Source organism: Gymnogyps californianus, chromosome 1 (assembly GCF_018139145.2).
Source record: "Gymnogyps californianus isolate 813 chromosome 1, ASM1813914v2, whole genome shotgun sequence".
NCBI lineage: Eukaryota > Metazoa > Chordata > Aves > Accipitriformes > Cathartidae > Gymnogyps > Gymnogyps californianus.
Window position 1 is genome coordinate 181,253,238 of NC_059471.1, and position 22,612 is coordinate 181,275,849.

At 41.6% G+C, this 22,612-nt stretch overlaps 1 protein-coding gene across 1 annotated transcript; it reads left to right on the forward strand.

Annotated features, from left to right (window-relative positions):
• The first annotated feature begins 947 nt into the window (after positions 1-947).
• On the forward strand, positions 948-22,508 carry GNS (glucosamine (N-acetyl)-6-sulfatase). Its single transcript, XM_050893686.1, has 14 exons — positions 948-1,176; positions 1,893-1,952; positions 2,635-2,841; positions 4,399-4,464; positions 4,869-4,967; positions 6,665-6,832; positions 10,508-10,590; positions 11,973-12,091; positions 12,649-12,752; positions 13,148-13,249; positions 14,464-14,571; positions 15,269-15,379; positions 17,841-18,001; positions 18,855-22,508. Exons 1-14 carry the CDS (start codon positions 1,036-1,038, stop codon positions 18,928-18,930), a joined length of 1,605 nt encoding a protein of 534 aa, XP_050749643.1. The 5' UTR covers positions 948-1,035; the 3' UTR covers positions 18,931-22,508.
• The last annotated feature ends 104 nt before the right edge of the window (positions 22,509-22,612 follow it).

Genomic DNA, 22,612 nt, shown 5'->3' on the forward strand with positions numbered 1-22,612 from the left:
ACTGTAGTTATGCTGCTGTAAGTCACCGTAAAACAACATGAAAATCAGCGTTGATGATAGGGTTTGTACGGCCACCAGAGCTGGCTGCACCTGCGGTTTGGCTGGGGGAGCTGTGTCGCTACCGCACCGTGTGATGCCCGGAGCCTGTGCGCCGCGCTGAGTAACGCCGCTGCTGCGGCGGCCTCCTCCCCCAGACCTGCCTCGGCGCACCGCCTGCCTGCAGCAGGACAGCCCTGCGCACCCACCGGCCACGGCCACTGAGCCCGCTCCAGCTCCCGGGCTGCGGTTGTCGTGGGTGTCTGAAGCGCCCAGCGCTCCCCGTGCCCCCGCCGTGCTCCTTGACTGTTTCTGCCTTCTGTTTTTTCTCCATATTGGTAAAACATTTTCCTTCAAGCCGAGGATTAACTGGCTGGGACACACGGAGGCGATGGACACGCTGCCAGCAGGCCCGACATACGCTGCCGGACCGATGGGGCCAGCTTTGCAGCGTCGGCTGATTAACGTCAGGAATTCGGTAGCAAAACGCAGTTATTTTACAACCAAAAAGAACCCTCTCAGAACGAAACGCCGTGCTCTCCGCCGTCATAGGTGCCCGCGGCGGCGGGCAGCTCGTACGGACAGCAGCAGGGGCGGCATGAGGCAGAACGGCGGCGACGGACGGCGAGGGCGAGACCCCCGCCCGAGGGACCGCCCCCCGCTCCCGCCCCCATGGCAACGGCTTCCCCCAGGCGCGGGCAGTGGGCGGGGCAACGCCGGAGGGGGCGGGGGCAGCCGGCGGCGCCGGGGAGGGCGGGGAGCAGGCGGGGCCGAGGGGGCGGGGCCGCTCCCCGCCGCGGCGGCCGCCCGGGACACGTGACACACCGCCCCCCCGCCGCTCTCCAGGGTCATATGCCGGGGGCGGGGCGGGCTCGTGTGCAGCTCCTCGGGGCTTCGCTCTCGGCCGCGTCGAGTCTCGTCGCGTCGCGGGGTCGAGCGGCACCGACTTCGTCCCTCCGTCCGGCGGCTCGCCTGCCCGCTCGTCCCCGCCGCTGCGCCATGTCCCCCGCTGCGGTGGTCCGGGGGCTGGCGCTGGCCGCGCTGCTGGTGCTGAGCCCGGCGGGGGCAGCCCGGCAGGCGCGGAGGCCCAACGTGGTGCTCATCCTCACCGACGACCAGGACGTCTGCCTGGGCGGCATGGTAACCCCGCGGCTCCCCCGGCCTCCCCTCGGCCTCCTGCGCACCCCGCCGCCAGGCCGGCCGGCCGGGGCGCGCCGCCGTGGGCCCGTCCGTGAGGGAAGCGGGAGGCGCCGGGTTGTGCGTGGGGGCCGGTGGGAGCGTTGCGAGAGGCCTCGCCCTTCCCGAGGGGGTGCTCGCCGCCCGCCCGCCGAGGTTGCGTAGCCTGGCTGCGGGCTGGGGAGACCGGGAGAGGGTGGAGAGGGCACGGCGTGAGGTGAGGGTCGCTCCGGCCGCTGAGGAGCGGCGGCCTGGGCCTGGGGTGACAAACGGCGCAGCCAGGGCCCAGCCTACAGCCGGGGACGGGGTCTCTCTCTCTGCGGCCTCAGGCCGAGTTGCCCCGCTAAGGGAGCGTCATGGTGGGCTTCCTCGGGTGAGCAAAGCTTCTCTGGGAAGCCACCGAGGCTCAAGTGGGTCGAGGCTGGGGCTTCTCCAGCGCAGCCTCTGCAGCTGCAGGTAGTCCCTGAAAAGTCTCCCGTACTTCAGCTCTCTTGGGCTGACTTGCGTAACCGCTGCGGTCACACGAGGCCCTAGCGAAAAGGCAGTCTGAGTGGCTTGCCTGGGTAATGCCTAAAAACTGTGGTGATGGGCCTTCTTTCAGGTAGTCATATGAATGCTCCCCTACTTTACCTAGCATCCTTATGTTTTTAGCTGATTTCCTTTTGGTACCTTTTCTCCAGACCCCCCTAAAGAAGACTAATGCTCTCATTGCACAGATGGGAATAACCTTCCAAAATGCAGTAAGTGTTTACATCAACTCTTTGAACTTCTGAGGTGTGTGCGTTTGTGTAGTTTGTATCTTAGGTCATCTAAGGTCTCAAAACTGGTAATAGTTTTATGAAGTCTGTACATATGTGTGTGGATTTTTAAAATTCAATCTCTAACTACTTTTAGGTCTCAAAATGAATATAGCTCAAGGTCATGCTCAGACTCTGAGAGGGAAAGTTTCACTTCCTAAAAGTACTTGTGCTAACTTCCTTAAGCTGTATAGTGAAACTGAGTAATCTGAATATTTTTATTACAAACTGAGAAGCATCAGAAGAAGCTATTTAAAACTTTCAGCTTCATGCATGCTGAAAACCCGCTTCGCTCTTTTCATATTCTAATGTATTGCCGTGGCTAAAACAATGGAGTGAATCAACTGGCAAACAGTATTTTAATGGGTACTTGCTACTGTATAAGAACCACATCTAATCTGGGGGGGTTGAAGGGCATATGCTGCAGAAACCTAAAACCGGTTTCATGTGTAGCTTTTCACTAGTGAAAATACTTGGGATGTAGTTCTGTGTGTCCAGAAAGAAGTACGCTTTAATGTTGGTGAACATTTTAATCAACCTATTAGCTGATATTTCAAAACCGTAAATTTTGAGGAAAAATTGTTTTATAACGTCAATCTTGTATCTCTTCATCCTGTCTTTCCAGTATGTTCCCAGTGCACTTTGCTGTCCCAGTCGAGCTAGCATTTTAACAGGAAAATATCCACATAATCATCATGTTGTCAATAACACTCTGGAGGGAAACTGTAGCAGCAAGTTATGGCAGAAGATTCAAGAACCATACACCTTCCCAGCGCTGCTCAAAACTATGTGTGGTTATCAAACATTCTTTGCTGGAAAGTATTTGAATGAGGTATTTTGTGCTTATTTTTTTACTGTGACACAGTTCATTTGCATTTGTCCACCTTTCTAAAACATTGAGTGATTTTTATATTTGTAGCTGGTGGTGGGTCCCCGAAATGTTTAAAACGGTGTTACTTGGATGAACAGTTCTCTTTCCTGAGATGGGATAAATACGATGCAAAGTTCAAATCTTTAACTTAACTTGGTTAAAATCAGGTTCTGTAGGTGCCTGAACATTTTTAAAAGTTAATTTTGAAAGGATGATGGAATCCAAAGGCTTTTTTAGTATGTTCAGATGTGTTAAAAATCATCATCTCTAAAAATTAATGACCAGGGGAAATGGATAGATGATTGGCATGTGGTATTGAAGAACACCATCAAGCCAGTGCCACACCAGGCATGATGTTAGAATAACGTTAAAGAAAAAAATTGGTTTGTCTCAATATTCCTGACTGATATATCCCCGTGAATCAGAGGACTATTTTCTTTTTAGCAGTTAATATGGTATTTTAAATATTGAACGTCCACTGAGGCAAATTCATTGGGAGAACAGGTTATCGGAGCTCTTTACAGAGGTTACCCAACACTTTATTGTTGTATCACTTGCGTGTGTGCGCTTTTGTTTTTTTCTGTTTTTAACTAAGCTGTGGTTTGTAGTCGTTTATGGTAAGATGTAAAACTCAGCTCTAAGATCAGGTGTTCCTGTTGTGTGATGGAGTTCTATTTGGAGTTGTATGAGTTACAGGGTTCTTAACAGCATTATTTTCTTTGCATCCCTTGGTGGAAAATGTTGGTGGTATAATAGAATAATAGAACATGAATTTTCATAGCCAGGTAGAAATTTGTTTCTGCTGATGTTACTGAGGCAGCTAGGGGAAGGGAAACTTGTCTGGCTTCCTCTGAGCATCCCTTGAGTCAGCACCATCTCCTGTCCCTGCAGTTAGGCGAGCCATGTAGATGGGAGAGGGCAGCCCTGAGAAAACCCGTTGTGTTGCTCTAAGGCACCCTCTGTTTTGAGTTTGGCACTGATTCAGCAGCTACTTTCCTTTTCTTGCTGGCTTAAAGGCTAGTTGTAGATTATTTGGCACTGAGGTGACAAGAGGCTAGCATTGCTTAAAGTTCGTACTGCCTTTTGGGGGAGGATGATGGAAGGTGTTGATCTATGCGAAATTTTCTTTAGTATCTTGTGAACTGTTATCACAAAGCCTAAGAGTGTCTTGTTGCATGTGTGTTTTGATCACCTCTCATTACCTGATGATGTACTGTATGTTCTCCAGGATATCTGCGTATTTTCTTGTGCAGAGTACAACAGGGAATAAAATTTAAATTTTATTGGTGAATGCCAAGCTTTCAGTTGCTGTCTTTCTAGTTATTTAATCCCAGTTTCTTTAACAGGCTATACATGTGTTTTTATATGCGTATGTGCTTGTTTTTTTCCATTCTGAAATTGAATTTGGCTTAATGCGGTTTCTGACTAGTGTTGAATAAAGCACATGAATATGAAACATAATTTCTAGCTTTTATTCATCATAATTGAAACTGTGAGTCATGGTCTGTCTTTTTTCAGTATGGAGCAGAGGATGCAGGAGGAATAGGTCATGTCCCTCCTGGATGGAGTTTTTGGTATGCTTTGGTATGTGACCATTCTTTTTTTAAAATACTTAATTTCAGTTGCTTTGTAATCCAACTCCTGTTCTAACTTTGGTCATGAAAGAGCAGGCAAAGAACATCTAACAACTTAATGCAAATTTTCTTCCCCTTTTTTCTGTATTGCGTATCAGATCCTTGCCTTTCACAAAGGCTGCTCCTCCTAAGGTCCCTGGGGAAAACCCTGACTTACAAAGCCAAAGCAGTGTGAGATAGCACTAAAATAAGTTTTGTTGTGGAGACCAGTTCTGAGAATTCTTGCCGTGTCCTTAAGACAAATGCTTATAACCTGTTTGACAAATGCTTGTTGGCAGCTCGTTGTGATCATTTCAAGTAATCAATGTACATGTTACTTTGTATAAATATGCATGTGACTCTTCTTTTTCACAGGAGAAAAATTCAAAGTACTACAACTATACTCTTTCAGTAAATGGCAAAGCACGAAGGCATGGTGAAAACTACAGTGTAGATTATCTGACAGATGTACTGGTAAGAAATTTTGCAACACGTATGTTACAGAAGCTGCTTATGACCAGATAATGCCTCATGCTGGGGGCTTGGGGAACGGTGGGGATGATAATTTGTTAGGCTGTATTAGTTCATAAATACATGATTGTGCTGTCGTGATGGTGGGTGGGCATTAATCAGCAGAGCAAGATTCTGGGTATATTTAGAAATGACAAGTTTGTGTGTACAAGCTGTGGAGAGGAAAGGGATTCCAACTGCCCATTTGCTAGCCAGTAGCCTCACTGAGAGGTTAATACTGACTGCTATGGTGCATGAGGAACATGATGCATGTAGGCATTGTACTGGTCTTTTTTGATCCTTCAGCAGCTCGTAAGCATTTTGACCAACAGGTCATTGCTGCATAAACCTCTTACACTGCTGTATCAATAGGTAACACACCACAAGTATTACGATTTTCAATGTGTTGCATTGCACCTTCTGCCTGTAGTTACCAAATATGTATTCAGGATTTCAGAGCTAGTGTTTGAGTTGAATTCACTTCATGGGCAGTGCACAGGAGTAAATTGCTTATGCAAAGTTCCTGTGTTGCTTGATGTGATGCACAAGCTTTCTTGTCCTGACTAGGGACATCTGGGTACTTAAGACTGGTATTAAGAATCTCAACATCTGGATCTGTCTACTGCAGTCCTGACATGTTGCAGTTTAAGCTCCTAATAAAATCTAAGTTGACTAGCTCTGTGAGTTTACCTACATCATACTGGTTTCTGAACCAGGTTTTTGAACTTCACACAGTTCTTATCCTCCCTTAACTCTGTTGTCATATAACTGAAGTCCAGCCCTACTTGCTTAGAGGTACAACTTAGGAGGAAGGAAGAGGAGGGAATTCCTAGTGTGTTGTTTCTTCTAGAGAAAGAAAAGGATATCCAAAATGGGGTGTATTAATCAGACAGGAAAGAAAATGTTGCAAGATTTGAATAGCGAAGAACTCATCTGTGAGTAATACCTTTTGAAGCTTTAATTTCAAAGGCTGACCAAGGGAAGGCCAAAATGGAACTCAACCTCTTCTAACTTGCTACTTGAAATTGTGTATAGGTTGAAATGAAAATCAAAGTGCCGTGAAGTGGCGTGGGTGAGTGGAGTTTGGCACTGTCCTTCACTAGAGCTGCTGGCTTCACCAGCAGAAATATGGTACCCCTTATAAACTAGGAGCTTGCTACAGAATAAGCATACGCTGTAGACAGTGGGGCTGAAAAATTTTTTCAGAACTATTGCTATTTCTGAAGACAATTGAAACTGCTAAACTGGGATCTGTTAGGCAGGAGATGGCATCCGAGAGCCTCAGAAAGACTCAGACTGTTAAAGAAAGCTCCAGTTTTACTTGATGAAAACTGAGTTTAGGTGGATTTTGTTGATACTTGGAACAGGCACAAACTTTTGATGAGCTTTCCAGGTCTAAATAATGCAAAGGTCTCAAGTAGAAAGCTGTTCAGAGGTGTGGGACAAATGATTTGTTTAACATGAACACTTGGGATTTTTTTATCACAAGCTGCTGTTCTGGACACTTGTAGATGAGCAAGCAATAAGTTTCTGAAATAGTTTAAATGTTCCCAGTACTACCAAGCTCTAAGTAAGTTAAGGATATCTGGTTTGGATTTTTCAAATACTTGCTGTTTTCCTTTGGAGGTATGACTTTTCTTCTCCAACAAAACTGTTCACAGGCCAACATGTCATTGGACTTCTTGGAGTGTAAATCTAATTTTGAACCTTTCTTTATGATGATCTCAACCCCAGCACCGCACTCCCCTTGGACGGCTGCTCCACAGTATACAAAGAGTTTTCAGAATGTCAGTGCACCAAGAAACAGCAATTTTAATATACATGGAAAGGTAAGCTAACTAGCAAGAATCTGTATAGGTTATTCTACTAGTTTGTGAGAGCAGTAGGCAATGACCCTGACGTGCATGTTAAGTTTAAACAGTGAGAAGGATAGGCTAATACCATGACTACTGGTTGTTTAGTTATGTTAATCAGCCTGTCAGGGTAAGACACCTTTATTGTGACTTTGAGATATTTGCATACCAATATGTTGTAAATAAAAAAATGTCGTGGCAAAAATGATAAGGCAGTACAATGGAATTATGATTGATAAATGGAAAAAAGTTAATTCCTTGTCCAATTTCCGGACTGTTCTGTAGCTCTTAAAATGTTCTTTCATTGCTCTCAGTATGTTCAGGAGCACACACAGGTAGTGTGCTATGCAAAGGCTCAGGTGAAGAACAGCGAGAGCCCTGTCTTCCTACGCACATCTGCTCGTGTGGATGGGTGGTCCATTACTTGAGCTTGTGGCAAAGCTGCCCCTAAGTGACAAGCATATCAGACTAATCAGAGGACTTTGTGAAATCATGAACCACAGGGTCCAGGGTCGCTAAGGACTTTGAGAACTTGCCTTTCATTTGTTGAAAAAACACGTAACCAGAATTGCTGAGCCTAATGTTACAAACTCACAGACATCCTTGTGACAGGGCAGTACCTTCCACTGCCAGTAAACTTGGCCAAATATGGTCTAGCTCAGACTAATCCGCTGTGACTTACTCTGCCAATAAGTGAAAGTGAAAGTCACAAACAGTTAATCCGGTGAGATATTTAACTTACGAAGCTTTGTATTTTTGATTCATTTAGTTTAAAATACAGTACTCACTACCGTTCAGTGTTCAACTGATTCACTTCAAGATTTGCTCCTAATCTTAGGCATTTAGGCAATGTTATCTCTTAGTCTTATCTGGAGCCCAGTGATACCTCTTCTAAGGTCACTGTGACTCATGTAGTACAGGGTGAAACTTGTTTTTCGCTGAGGATTGTAGCTTGCAAAATGACCATATGCTTAGCAGCGTGATATAAAAACATGAATGATAAGGGGAGAAAAGGGCTGCAGGCAGTAATAAATACTTTAGCCCAACCTGTTAAGTTTTGAACTAGGGAGTGGGAATCAGACTGGGTTTTTTTTTCCTCCATAAAAGGCTCCCTAACGTTGTCTTAGACTCCATTACTGTAATAACTGAATGCTTTTAAAATAGCCAGAAATAACTTGACCAGCCAAGTCAGCAGCTAGCCAAAAAATACAGCGTAGTAGTTCCCTTATGTAAAGCAAAAGCTCTGCATATGCCTACATAACACAAAGCAAAAGGACAGACTTACTTAATGTTTGGTAGTTAATATCTGTGGGTACAGCAGTTCTACTAGGTTTCACAATAGGAACAGACTAGCATTACCCTTCTTCCTAGACACAATAGCTACGATCATTAACCGTGTGCATTTCTGTAATTGGCAGTGTTGTGGTCTTGAAGCCTAACTCTTCTTTCAGCTTCACTGTTTTCTAGGGCAAGCACAATTCCTCCAATAGCAATGAACATGTGCGTAGGTTCAGACCCTGAAGTCATTGGTGTTGTAATGCCTGCTAGACAGTCTTGCACTGTACAGTCTCGATTCCTAAATTAATGTTGCCTAGCTTCCTTATACAGTATGTGGGCAAGGGGTACTAAAAAGGAGCCATCTAGGCAGAAGCTCTGCATGAAAAATAGGAGTTAAGCTGTTGTCAGACTCTGGCCAGTGATGCGCACTTTAACTTCTGCTTAGGATCCTCAGCTATGAACTATATCACATGATGGGTGGCTGTCTGGTTTCCCAATCAGGACTATTGATAGCCCAGATGAGTGGTTTATCTAAGCTGTTCTGAGAGAGAAGCTGATTAAGATACGTGTTGGGTATTTCTCTTGCATGCATTGTTTTTCCTGCAAAATCAGAGCACAGCTGTGTTCAGATTCTGCTGGCAAGATATAGTATGCTGTCTCAAGATCTCCTAAAATTTCTTTAAGAATGGGACATAGGGAGGCAGCAGAATTGGTGGACAGCTTTGTATGTAACCGGTGAAAGAGACTTGACAGGGAAGCAGATTTGAGGACTCTGAGTCAGTGTGAAGTTTATTGAAATCCACAAAGGTGTTTAGGCACTGCGTGAAGTTTTTGAAACTTCAGAGAAGGGTAGGAAGAACAAAATACTCCAGAAAAGAGAAGGATTCTACTGCACTAGGTGACTTACCTGCCTGAGTTAGCCAGCATGGTTGTGCCTTACGGAAGGCCTCTGCTAAGCCCACCTCTTGTGAAAGGTGGCTGGTGCGCAGGTGACATTGCCAGCTCCTTTGTTCTCTGAAGAACTTCTGCTGAGCTACGGATGGGGTTTGTGATGTTTTTCCTAACTTTTTCCTCTCTCAACCAACACGCAAGTCCTAGACGTTTGGTCTTGATTATGCTGTGTTTTCTTGTTGAGATAGACTGAGTGCCTCTCCAGAGAATTGTTATACAACTATTGAAAAAGAGAAATCAGAATACAACTGCATTAAAATAAACTGGACATGATACTAAGTCTCTATGCCAAAAATTTTTCCTTCAGTCGGCAAGAACAGAAACCAGGGGAACTGAATAATTGCAGGAGATATGAGTCACTTCATTGTGAGTCCCTAAAGCCTGAGCCCGTTCAGAGTCATTCACTTGTGACAGGAGGGAAACTGCGTAACGAGAGGCTCTACAGAGGGGAGTGACCAACTAAATACAGGCTCAAGCTGAGGGTGATGAGTGGGTCATCTCTGACCTACTAAATGAAAAACTGTAAAGCTGCATTGACATGACTTTCTCCTTTATTCTGCTCTCCACTAATACTAACCTTCAGGTTGTTCACAACAGACCTTCCCCTGTATTTGTACAGCAGCTGACCCGGTTCAGACTGGTGCTTCAGGCTGTGGGAGTATCACTTTTCATATGAGTTAGATCATCTCCATTACTTTGGGGGGGATGGGTGAGGGGAGAAAGGGAGGGGCTGTTTCTGAAAGTTGGGGATGCAGCTGGGAGAATCAATAACGCTTCAGCTAAAGAAATGCCCTTGTTCTGGAGTCAAAAAATCCAAATAAAATGGTAATGTTTCTGCTCCTCTCAGTAGTCTCCAGCCCTGAGTTCATAGGCTACCAAGAATCTGATAGTGGCACCATTACAAATCTTTGTCCTCACCTGTCCGTACATTAGGTAGTCCTAATTGCTTTTGATGCAGGAGTTTCTCCTGACCTCTCTACTATGTTAGGATGCTCACCAATCTTGGTCCCAAAAGAACCTCACTTTGACGACCAAGTCCAATTGTACAATGCTGCTCAATCCTTCAGATTTTTTTCATCAGACCTGTCTTGGGCTATCAGACTTCTATCTCTGGGAGAGCCTTCCCTAGCTCCTTTCACAAATTGCTTCCCTGAACTGCTTTGAAAAGATCCACAGCTATTTTCTTCTCACCAAGGGCTGAGCATGATGGAGCTGTAATATATTCTACTCTTGCAACTTAGATTTTACATGAACCAAGAGGGAAAACTGGAGTTGGGTCAGTTTGATAGCATCGCCTGGCTATTTCACAGGAATCGTGGATGTTTCACTCTAAACAATGTTTCTGTTTTAATTGGTCTAAGAAAGGTTTAAAAGCTGGTACTTCCCTCCTACGCTAATCTTTTTGTCTTTTTTTTTCTTTAGAACAAGCACTGGCTAATTCGACAAGCAAAGACTCCAATGACTAACTCTTCAATACAGTTTCTTGATGATGCTTATAGAAAGCGGTAAGGATTTTTTTGTTGCTTAAGATTTCTACTCAGAACTTCTATTGTTTTTTAAAAAAAAACAGGTATTTTTTTAAAAGGGTTTTAATAAGTCCAACAATAGATGTCAAATTACCTGTGTTCTGTGGCATCTGTCTCGGCAGACCTGACTTTCTGTATACTTTTTGCAAAGAAACTTCTTATTAACTTCAGAAATATTTTGCTCCCAAATGCTGACATCATTTATCATAAAAAAGACCAATCATGCTCAGTGTCTCTACTGCTTCTTTCTCAGTGCACAGCAGGTTTTCATAAAAAAAAAAATGGCCTTACCTTCTACTTCACTTGAATTGCAGATTCTTAGATGATGTACATCAAATGCGATTGATTTATCTGCCAGCTAATCTGATGTATTAACCTTGGCTCTCAGTCTGTGGTTTTTTTACATGGGAATACCTGACTGGCCAAGGCGGGTGCTTGATTCCTTTTTATAAAAGGGGATGTGGGCAGTAATGTGAAGATACAGCTTGTTCCCTCTTTTTTTAATAGAAAGGAAGGGTATTTGTTTACACTGTAGGTGTATTTTCTTTAAAAGCTCTGAAACAAACGTTAGCTTAACTTTAAGTGTTAAACTCCATTTTGAGCGGTTGTCAGGCATTAGCTTGTCACTTTGGAGATGGGAAACCAAGTTTTTTTCAGGCTCTTGCTTTATAAAACGAAGGTAAAATTATGCAACAAAATCTTAAATTAAGCCTGGAGACAACAGGATCCAAGAATTGAATAACTCTAGTTAATTCAGCATAATACTAGTCTGTGGAGGCTTGTTATTGACTTATCAGAAGCAGTCACTTCTCTCAATGGCAAACCCCATGACAAAGGAAAGAATAACTTGTAGCTGTTCGAGGCTTGAGATACACTGGAATAATGGACCCCGATATTACATGAGTAATACAAAATCCTGATGTAGTTTTCAAGCAGAAAGGATCCCATATAGGCAATTATATTCATGGCAGTCTTGTATTTTAATATTAAAAACTACATATAAAGAACTAATAACAAGTGACCTTGCAGGAGATAACTCTGACTCTTTGCCACCGTGTTGCTTCAAAGTTGGTCTTGACTGTCTCCAGATAAGAAGTAATCGGCATTTTGACGTCTTTCTCAGACACTACAGAATAAAATCAACAAGAACTGAAGACAAACAGTCTATTTCTATCTTAAACTGCAGCCTCAAAAAATACAGTGTAGTAATCTATGCAGTTTGTTTTCAGAATTTGCAAGCAAAATAATCCACTTACAGTGCATACACTGTTGACTTGAAGCAGAATACGAATGCCCTACGTGCAGTCAGAATTATTTTAAATTTTTCATACTCTAATATGAATTACTTTGTTTCTGTATAGGTGGCAAACTCTGCTGTCAGTAGATGACCTGATAGAGAAACTAGTGAAGAAACTGGAACTGAATGGAGAATTAGACAACACGTACATCTTTTACACATCAGACAATGGCTTCCACACTGGTAAAATTTTCACTGCTTACTGAACATTTGTAGAAGATCCAGGAATCGCATAATATTTCACCCTCATGACCACTCCAGAAAATGGGAACAGCAGCTGTGGAAAACTGTAGACATGAAAAGTACTGATTTGAGTTGCAAAACAGTCTGGAGTTGCAGTGTGGGGTGTTTGGGGATTTTACTGTTTGGCTGCAGTTTTTAGCATTAATCTCTACCACTGTATCCTTATATATATAAAACTAGGACAGAAATGGAGGAAGGGTCTCTGTGTTCTGTAGGAAGAGTTGCCATGAAAGAGTTAACCAGTAAAAATCTGTCCAAGAAAGACCTGTCTGTATCATGTTGTACAACTAAAAATGCAGTATATCTAAGCTGTTAAACTTTGTAAGATACAGCTTATGCTTTGAAGCTGTCTCTTCCTATCCTCCACTTTGTTCATGTAGTTCAGGTTAAGAACCTCTTCTGACTTAAAAAATTGGCTGCTGGAAATTATGTAACACAAGACTCTTAAAGTTAAATGGCTTCTTGTTTTATGGTTTTTTCCTTTTTCTATTGTATAGGCCAGTTTTCTTTGCCAATAGACAAACGGCAGCTGTATGAGTTTGATATCAAAGTTCCATTGCTAGTTCGAGGACCAGGGATAAAACCAAATCAGACAAACAAGGTAAGAAAGAAGTGAAATCAGAGTACGGATTTACTTTTAATATTGTTTCACAGTTATCAACTTCAGGTAATAATTTATCCTCCTGCATATATATGTATCAATGAAATGAAATATTTGGAGTCATAGAAAGTGCAAAGACATTCTAAAAAGCTGTGTGCTCTTGCTTGAATCAGTAAATTTAAGTAATTGCAGGCTACAAAAGTAAACAAAGTGTGAAGCTCACTTTCCAAAGACCCTACCATTGCTTTTGAATGTTACAGGGTCCATTAGCCTATAAAGATGAAATTAAGTAGTGTTTAGGTGTACCTAAAATTACAAGTACTTAAAATATAGAAGTCTCATTATTAAATCTGTCAGGTTCTGGTCTTCTGAAGTAAGTTTTCCTCACCCTGCAGATGCTTGTTGCAAATATTGATTTGGGTCCCACTATTCTGGATATCGCGGGGTATGACTTGAATAAGACCCAGATGGATGGGATGTCACTATTGCCGCTGTTGGTAAGTAGACAGACAGGGATAGTAACCAGTAATTCTTGCAGTGAATTCTTCAAAGTGAATACTACTTCCTTTGATAGACTAGGTCGACTCATAACCCAGATTCTTCCCTTGATGTCATTTTCACATGGGATGTTCATAGCTTAGTGAAAAAAGCAGGTATCTTGTTTAAATGCAGATGTATATTCATAAGCTGTACAACTTTGTGGTCATTTTGTAATAGAAAGTTGTGTCATCCTTTGGCTAATCTTGCCCTTTGTAATAATTCCTGTTTTGAAGGCTATATGTTGTTTCCACCTTGCATCCTCCCTCCCCTTTTCCTTAGGATTTCTCAGCATAGACATAGGAGAAGAGCAGACTGTTCTTACCTAAATCTTTGGTTTGCCTCAATTTTCAGTAGCTAGTGTTTCCCCCTAAACGCTGGAAAAAATGCATGTGGTTTTATAAAGTAAACCTGACCTTTCCCATAAGCGAGCAGAAGCCTATTTAAATAAAGCTGCTTGCAGTTGATCCTTTTAGGTTTAATTAAATTTAGTCTATAAATTGAAGGCAGCTTACTTGGAAATGTAGGAGATCATCCAGATTTAAAACAGTGCTTTGCTTTTAAAACCTTGTATCCAAACGTTAAGCTGTTCTTTAGACAGAAGCAGGTAAAAGGCATCTAGTTTAAACTCTGATGGAATCAAAACTGTGAAACTTATTGTTTTGCTGTATATGCCTGTGATGGTGCTGTATATTAACTTCAAACTTCCCTCTCCCTCTGTTTTAAAATGCAACTACAAACAGAAAAGCTTAAAACTTAGTTGCTTCTTAAAGCTGTTTATCTTTTCTTATGCCAAGGGTATCTTTTTCCATCTGTTGCAGTGGTCTGATATAAACCAAAGAGAAACTGCCTCATTAAAGAGATCTTGTCTGTAGTATAGCAGTATCTGGCCGTGTGGCTCCTATTTGGTATTACTGCGTGATTCTTTATAAATTGAAGATAGTACTTTAAACCCTCACAAGAAGGTGTACTAATATTTTTGGAGTTGGATCCTTGTCTTTGAGTTACACAAGACATTCTAACCTAAGGCTAAATTTAAGACTGACTCAAACTAGGGACCACGACTCAAACTGCCTTGTAAGCAGTGGGCAGAGTTAGTGTTATACCAGGCATGGAGAATTTCTTCTCTTTCACAGTGCAGTGGATACTAAGTCATGTTAACCTCTTGTCCTAGAGAGGAGACAAAAAAGTGACATGGAGATCAGACTTCTTGGTGGAGTACCAAGGAGAAGGATACAATGGCAGCGATCCTACCTGTCCTGGCCTAGGACCTGGAGTCACAGTAAGCAAGACAAGATCTGTTAATATTAGAAAATAGCTGATGAATTAAACCTGTTTGCTGTATGGACTAACTCGGTTCTATAAGTAAGCTCCCAGTGTCTTGGTAAGTAGGAGCTAGCTCTGTAGGTCCTGTGCAGCATTTAAGAATCAGAGGAAGACATCCAGCCATGCAGAACTGATGTGTCCTTATGACCGTACAGAACACAGTCACCCTTCCAGTGGGAATCTATAGGGCCTCAGGGCTGCAGAAATATGCAGGAAGGTGTGGGCTTGGCAAAGTGGGTGGCAGCGACATCATGTTCTTTCTAAATTTCCAGTGACCTTGTCACACAAGTCTTATCTGGGACTATTAAGTCACTAGCTACTTCCTGAATCAAAGAAGGTTTGCTTTAAGTAAAGCATCCCATTGGTGTTGGTTTTAGTAGTGTGTGTTGTGCTGTTCTCTTCAGTGTATGTACATTAGCTTCCCAGACAAAATGCACTTAATCACAGTGAGTTTAATAACAACACGTTCTCAAATTTAGAAGAGCTGAGTTTTTGCTTAAAATCCCTACTGGAGACTTGCATGTGTTAGACTAAGATCCTGGTGTTCATCAGTTAACTGCAGTTGGCTTGAGCTGGTATAGACTCTAGGAAAAGGATTGCTAGTTCATCTTTTTTTTGCTGCTCTGAAGTTTTGTTCACTGCTGACTTCACAGCACTGCTTCCCAGACTGTGTCTGTGAAGATGCCTATAACAACACATATGCTTGTGTAAGGACGCTGTCAACTTCCTGGGATCTGCAGTACTGTGAATTTGATGACCGGGAGGTAAGTCTCTGTCTGACTAGCAGATGTCAACTGTTCACAACTGTGCGAGTGACTGTCTGCACTCTTATCTGCTCTCAAGGTTTCCATAAAGTACTCTGAAAATCAGACTAGCATTGCTTGCAGGATAAGCAGTGAAGTATTTATCTACTGCTGAGACTGTTTGACCAAAACTCTCGTGGGGTTCTGGGAAGAAAAAAAAAAAGGGGGGGCGGGAGGGGAGTGAGGAAGGGACAATAGCCTAAACTATGATTATCCCCTTCTGGTATCACCTAACAGCCTCATGGGGAGCTGTGCTGGGGCTGGGTTCAGTTCTCTGTCGTACCGTAATTCCATGGGGCAGAGTCTTCTGTAAGACAAATTTTCTGTTACGCTGTACCTCTGCTGTTCTTATGTTCAGCTGCAACTCTTTTCCGTGGGAAGAACTGAGATCGCAGGCTAATCATTTCTATTGCTCACTTGTTTACCTGGCAAAACAAGTATTTAAGTTACAACTGTGAGAAAGGTCTCTAACCTTATCGTAAGTTGTTTGGGTATAAGGAACATAATGTCCCCCCTTCAGAAATTGTTCAAATCTCACTAGTGGAGCACCCGCTGTATGCACAAAACTTGGTGTGTTACAGGGCTGATCTTTACTTGTGCCCATTTGCACACAGTTGCTCTAGAGAGCATGTTGGGTTTGAGGCAGTGTCCTGGTTTCAGCTGGGATAAAGGCAATTTTCTTCTTAGTAGCTGGTATAGTGTTATGTTTTGGATTTAGTGTGAGAATAATGTTGATAACACACTGATGTTTTAGGATAAGCACTACTTAGCAACAACTAAGTTAAGGATTTTCAGTTTCCCATGCTCTGCCAGCTGGGAGGGAGCACAGCCAGGACAGCTGACCTGAACTAGCCAAAGGGGTGTTCCATACCATGGAACGTCATGCCCAGTATATAAACGGGGGAGTTGGCCGGGAGGGGCGGATCGCTGCTCAGGCATCTGTCAGCAGGTGGTGAGCAATTGCATTGTGCATCACTGGTTTTTTTTCTTTTTTTCTCTTATTTTTTTGTTATTCCTTTTCATTACAATTATTATTATATTTCATTATTACTATTGTTAGTATTATATTTTACTTTAGTTATTAAACCGTTCTTATCTCAGCCCACGAGTTCTACCTTTTTTCCCCGATTCTCCTCCCCATCCCACTGGGAGCAGTGGGGAGTGAGGGAGCAGCTGCGTGGTGCTTAGCTGCTGGCTGGGGTTAAACCATGACAGGCAACGGGGTCACAAATCTAATAAACTGCATTGTCAGCAGATGTGCAATAAATGCATAAACAGCAAGTATCCCCAGTTATCATGCCACCACACAAAACATTTTCTGGTAGTCTACAATGAACAACTTAAACCAGGGGAGTAAATCCCACAAGATAGTAAGAAAGACTGTGTAGGAGACCAAGATGCTGATTAGCAGACCCTGTCCCTCATTTTTCCACTTTCTGACAATTTATGATGAAGTTAAATGAGTGTTGCACCTTTCTCTGTAAAAGTAGACTCCAAAGTTGATCTGATAATACACTTCATGTCACTTTTTTTTTCCAGAAAGAAGGTATGGCTGTGGCATTTTTGGGTCACTCAGCTTACCTGGGTCAGCTAAATTAAGACTAACAGTATTGGGAAGATGCAGCAATGTGGCTTTTAAAACCTTGCAGTGAACCTTACAAGAAAGCTTGCAACCAAAGTCTGTCTGGATGCATCTTTATCTAAGTTAGACACAACCCAGCCAGTTTTAATCAACATCATCTGCAATCAGGCCTCCTACTCTAGCACAGACAAAACCTCAGCTGAATTCTTGAGATATGTTTGACTAGTATTTGTCCCACAGAATGGTTTAGAGATTTAATGTACCAAAAAACAAATCTGCCCTAAAATCCTCCAGACAAACCTTCTCAAAGCACACAAAAAACCTTCTCAAAGCATGCGCGCACAAAAAAGCTTTCTTGTATTCAGGTTATATAGCATACTTGTATTCAGCATATTTTGTACACGTAGTCAAGACACCTCTCTGAGTTTGACAGCTGGAAGTACCTGATGAGCATGTAATGGTGGTGTGATGGTCATGAAATTGTGTATTTTGAGATCCACTAATGAAAAGACAGCCAGCTTAGCCATGGCCTCTTGCTGTGGTCTTACAGTCACGAGACAGGTTCCATTTCTGTATTAGAAAAAAATCTGCGGTGTAGCAGGTACTTTAGGTGGAAGTAAAAACTTTCCCAACAATACTGTACTATCGCAAACTTTAGCTTTACCTACACAGTCCTGTCTTTGACCACTTAGCCGCATGGCTAAATATAGCTTATGTGTGGGGATGCTGCAGTGTAGTTGAAAATAACATATGCTGCCATAAAGTGTTCTTCCCAAATAATATGATTAAATGTTAATTAGCATTTAGGACTTAATACAGTGCAGGAACTTTCTTCTACAGGTGTTTGTGGAAGTGTATAACTTGACTGCAGATCCACACCAGATCAATAACATTGCTAAAACAATTGATCAAGAAATTCTAGAAAAGATGAACTATCGATTAATGATGCTGCAGTCCTGTTCAGGAGCAACTTGCCGTACACCAGGTGTCTTCGATCCCGGGTAAACACTGATTCAACTCATTATTGTAATACTTTTAAATATAACTATGTATTTTTAAAATTAAGCTTTTATAGAGGGTATTTGTGATGGAATATAATATTACTGACATACATATTGTTGTTTAATAGAGATGCTTTCTTGATGCTTCTATTTTTTAATGTTTAATCTCTATTTTAATTTAACCTACCAAATATAACTTGATGGTATTAATACTACTACTTTAATCTTGTCAGCCACTGTTGACTTAGAATAGCTGAAGCTTACAGCTGTGCTGAGTAGTCAGAGATGAGTGACCTCAGGTTTGCCCACAAACAAGGAAAAGCTCTGCAGGTGTCTGTAGGCAGGCATTTTCCAAATACTTGCTCTGATTGTTCCTGGAGATGCTGTTAGCAAAGAATGTTTCCTGTGGGACCTAAGCTGTATGTATTAGTCAGCTGTTGTAAGTAAATAGCACTTCTTTCTTACCTCAAAATTCAGTCAGTAATCATTTGGAGCGAAGCCTTTAAGCACTATTTAAAATGTCCTTACAGTTGTGCTACATAAGTTTGTAATTTGAGGCAGCAAAGCTTTCTGTTAGAATGCATCTCCTGAATGCTTAATGTTACACATGCCAATATGCTGTCGGTATGTTGTAGCTAGTATTTATTTCTTTGGAGACTATCAACTCCTTAGTTGCGCATCGTTATAATTCATCTGTTGTAATATGTGGAGAGATTGTCCCTACTGCATACTGTTAAGAAAGTGACTATTCATGTAGCCTTGTACCAGAGCTGTTCTAGACATAAGCTATTTCTAGAAGTGTGGGTCATTGTGGGCTAACTGTAGCTCACACAGACTCTGTTCCTTTCTATAGGTACAGGTTTGACCCACGGCTCATGTTCAGCAATCATGGTGTTCGGGCTCGGAGGTTTTCTGCACAGTCCCTATAAGGCACTTCAGAGCCTCTTGCAATCAGCTCCTACTGACCAGTTTCTCCAGTGACTGCAGCAGGTCTGTCTCTGTAACTCTCGTTGATCGCAGCTGGAAGACTTTTCATGGGCTATTCAAACCCTGTTTGGAAGAAAAACCCTTGTCTTTAGCTGGTTGCCTTGTGCAATATGTATATTTTACAGCTGAACTCTAACTCTGAATCATTAGACACAGCTAATCTGTCTTGCTCAGATAGTTGATTACCACCTTTGTCTTTCAAGTACCTTTTCATATCACAGGCACAGAGGTGAACCTATGCCTATGAATCTGAACAGTTTATTTTGTTCTAAAAATCAATAAATGCATATTTGAGTCGGGTTAGATAGGCAGGTGCTATTGCACAGTAATGCTCACCCACATTGTGTCATAGACTTTCTTAAAAGCTATGTTTAATTATAGGTTTCCTGTATCAAGCTCAAAGCTGTTAATGACAATAGCAAACTAGCCCAAAATAGTGTAGGAAGGCATTAGTCAAAACTGTAGGAACTGACTAGCAAGTGTCTTGTGCAGAATTAAAATCCTTATGCTAAATATTCTCTTTAAACGAGACCACTTCAAACGAGACCAATGAATTTGGTAGGACAGCTTTGGTAGCTTGCAAACAAGAATGTAATTTCAACCTCCTCCAGTTTGAAATGCTGGAATGGGTTACTGAGTACTACTGAAAAAAATCTTAGGGTTTAATATAGGCTTCCTAGCGAGTTAAACAAGAGTGAGACTAACAAGTATTCAAATAAGTGTGCCTGTGTTTTGAGCTAACTCAAGTCTGTTTTAATACATGAACAGAAGTAATACTAAAAAAAAAAAATACAAAAAAACCAGGGCACCACAGTAGTTCATCTGTCTCTAACCTTCAAATGTCTTGAATTGTCTAACATCTTATGTTGATTAGATTCTTGAAGGTAAATTATTTTGAAGGCAAACTAGCTAAAAATAAATAAATCATTGCTCACTAGAAGTTAGGCTAAGAGGGCATTTTAGGCAGTTTAAGTGCTTCATACAGTGTTGCTGTTTGGTTGAGACATAACTACTCAGAACCTGCAGTAAGTGGCCTTCACACCAAAGGACTGCATGTCAGATGTCTGACTGCAGTACGTTATCACTTGGTTTCCCTTTGGAAGGGGGGTGATGTCTTTTCAACCTTCTGATTAGGCTTATCTGAAATGTAGCCATCACTTGCACCCAAACTTGAGTATCTTTCTAAATCTTGAAAAACACCCAAACTTGCATTAGCATATGACTTCTGTATAGATTCATTGGCAAAACACCTAGAAACACTGAATTGTGCATCTTTTGCCCACAAGCCACATGAACTTGTCTTGCAAATCAGCTGTTTTATCGGGCAAGATAATTGTTCCCTTGTCAAACAAACTGTGGCACAACTATTTAGTTTTCAGTTAGTTATTTCAGATCTTTTACCCAAATAGAGAGCATGATGATTTCAACTTCTGTCACATAAAACCTTCTACTAAGTAATCATTAAGTAGGCAACAAAGTGTGACTCTTTCAAAACTGTGAAGGTGCATACCCCGGTGCACAGATCCACAAACTGGATACAGGCAATGCTACAATAAGATAAGTTGAACTTTCTTGGCTTTTAATTCTGAAGCACAGAAGTTGTCCTTCCTGTAGCTTAGAGTTGCAAACTTTTGTGGTGGTCTACAGGTTAGATTTTATAGAGCTTTTGTCTCAAATCTAACTCGTTGTTTCAGATCTCTAGAGTGACCAAATATTTGGAGAAAAAAAATTGCTTGAAAGGTAACTTTTCAGCTGGAGCATCTGTATAAATGCAGAGGTTTTTGGATATTCAAACTACTTGGTTCAAATACTCAGGACTTTTTCCTCCACTGCAACTGTAGCTTTATCCTGTTTTTTGTTTCTCAAGCCTTAGTGTTGCCCATCAATATCCTTCAGACTCTGTTTTGTCTTTAAAAACAAAACCAAAGTTGTTTTCATGCTCTCAAGCATTTTCTTGCAAACTGAGCTAAACCTAATGTTCATTTACATAGTGTTTTGCTCAGATAATTCTAGGAACTTAGACTTGTTCTTTTGTTTAAACTTTATTTTGGTAGCTGTGTGGAGGCTAGCGTGAATACATTGATTGCTGCACATTAAACCCTCAACAGTTCTATTGAATCTAGGTCATATGTCAAGTTTCTACTTGAGTTAAGTGTCAGTGCAAGTAATGTGGGTTATGATGTTGCTTCTTAATAGAAAAGAAACTTTGTTATGACACAGATGTGTAACTAACTCTCTCTCTTCTTAAAGTGATCTTAAGCCATAACAAGGCAATTTTCTTTTGAATGATTTACTTTTTGCCTAATAATAATATGAAAGTTGACAGAATTGATACAGATTATTCAATGTGTGACCAGATGTTTTATCCAAATTAACACCCTTGCTATCTGCACACACCTGTAAAGCATTTTGTAACTAGGCTCAATAACTTACACACTCACTGTCAGAGAACCACACTATACCTGAAATCTGTCATAGGTAGAAAATGTTGTATTGAATTGAAATTCAGAATGAAATTAGTCAGTCCTTACTTAACCAGAATAGCGGTTCAGGAAAATATCTGCTTCACTCCCACTTTTGATAAAGACTTAAGAACTGTTCAGCAAAAGCATGTAGTTGAAGGAGGAACAGGAATCAACAGCTGCCTGCCTGCTGTTGCTTTTACAGGAGTTTGTCACTTGTCTGGTGTCTATTTCCATGAAGCAGTTAATTCTGAGTATTTTTACAGCCTTGAATGAACAGTGTTAATTCTTAGCCCTGATGATTAAAAAAAACCACTATGAAGGAACTTCGACTTTTATGGAGATGTAATTCCCAACCAAGTGATTTTAAAACTAAATGGTCTTCCTGGATATTCCATTTCATATGCTATTTGGCCATGGCTCTATCTGTACCTTGTTACTGAAGGCATTGGTGTTAAATGAAAGGGCCTTACCAGTAGAGTTTTAAATGAAAGGGCCTTACTGGTACAGAGTTGGGTTTAGGTAAAACGCGATTTTTTTATTTTTTTTTTTAAATCATAATTATCAAAAGCAGAGCTGTGAACTTTAATGATCTGATCTGGTAAAGTAGATGCTATACAGGGAGAAATACAGTTAATAACTTTATTACATTATCCTAAATCAAAAAACATTCAGTATCATCGCTTCAGCATAAGGCAATAAGGCTGGTAAACTGGGCTTCTTCATTTTGAGGAATAAAGCTGTAACAGGGACACATACATGCAAACACACACTCAAAGCAGGTATAATACCTTTTCAATCAAGTTAAATTTAAGACTGATTCTACAAGCTAAATACAATATTTCATCATAATGAAACAGCTGTCATTTATTGTGATTCAGTTAAAATTAATTTTGTTTGTATTTCTCTGTATGTATGTGAGCATACTTTGCTGTAGCATGTTGTGAGCATACTTAACTTCTGCTGTTTTGAACGTTTGTTTAGAAAGTGCCCTTCCAGAGGACCCTGTTCACTGCTGCACTTTTGGGGAAAGAAAAATAAACTGCCTATCAAACTTCCTATCTTTCTGTTACTGAACTCCAGTTAAACCTTTCCACAGGATCAAGCTGTGCCATACTTCTAAAGACTGAATTCCTAATTTATAAGCCTGTTCTCTGCTTAC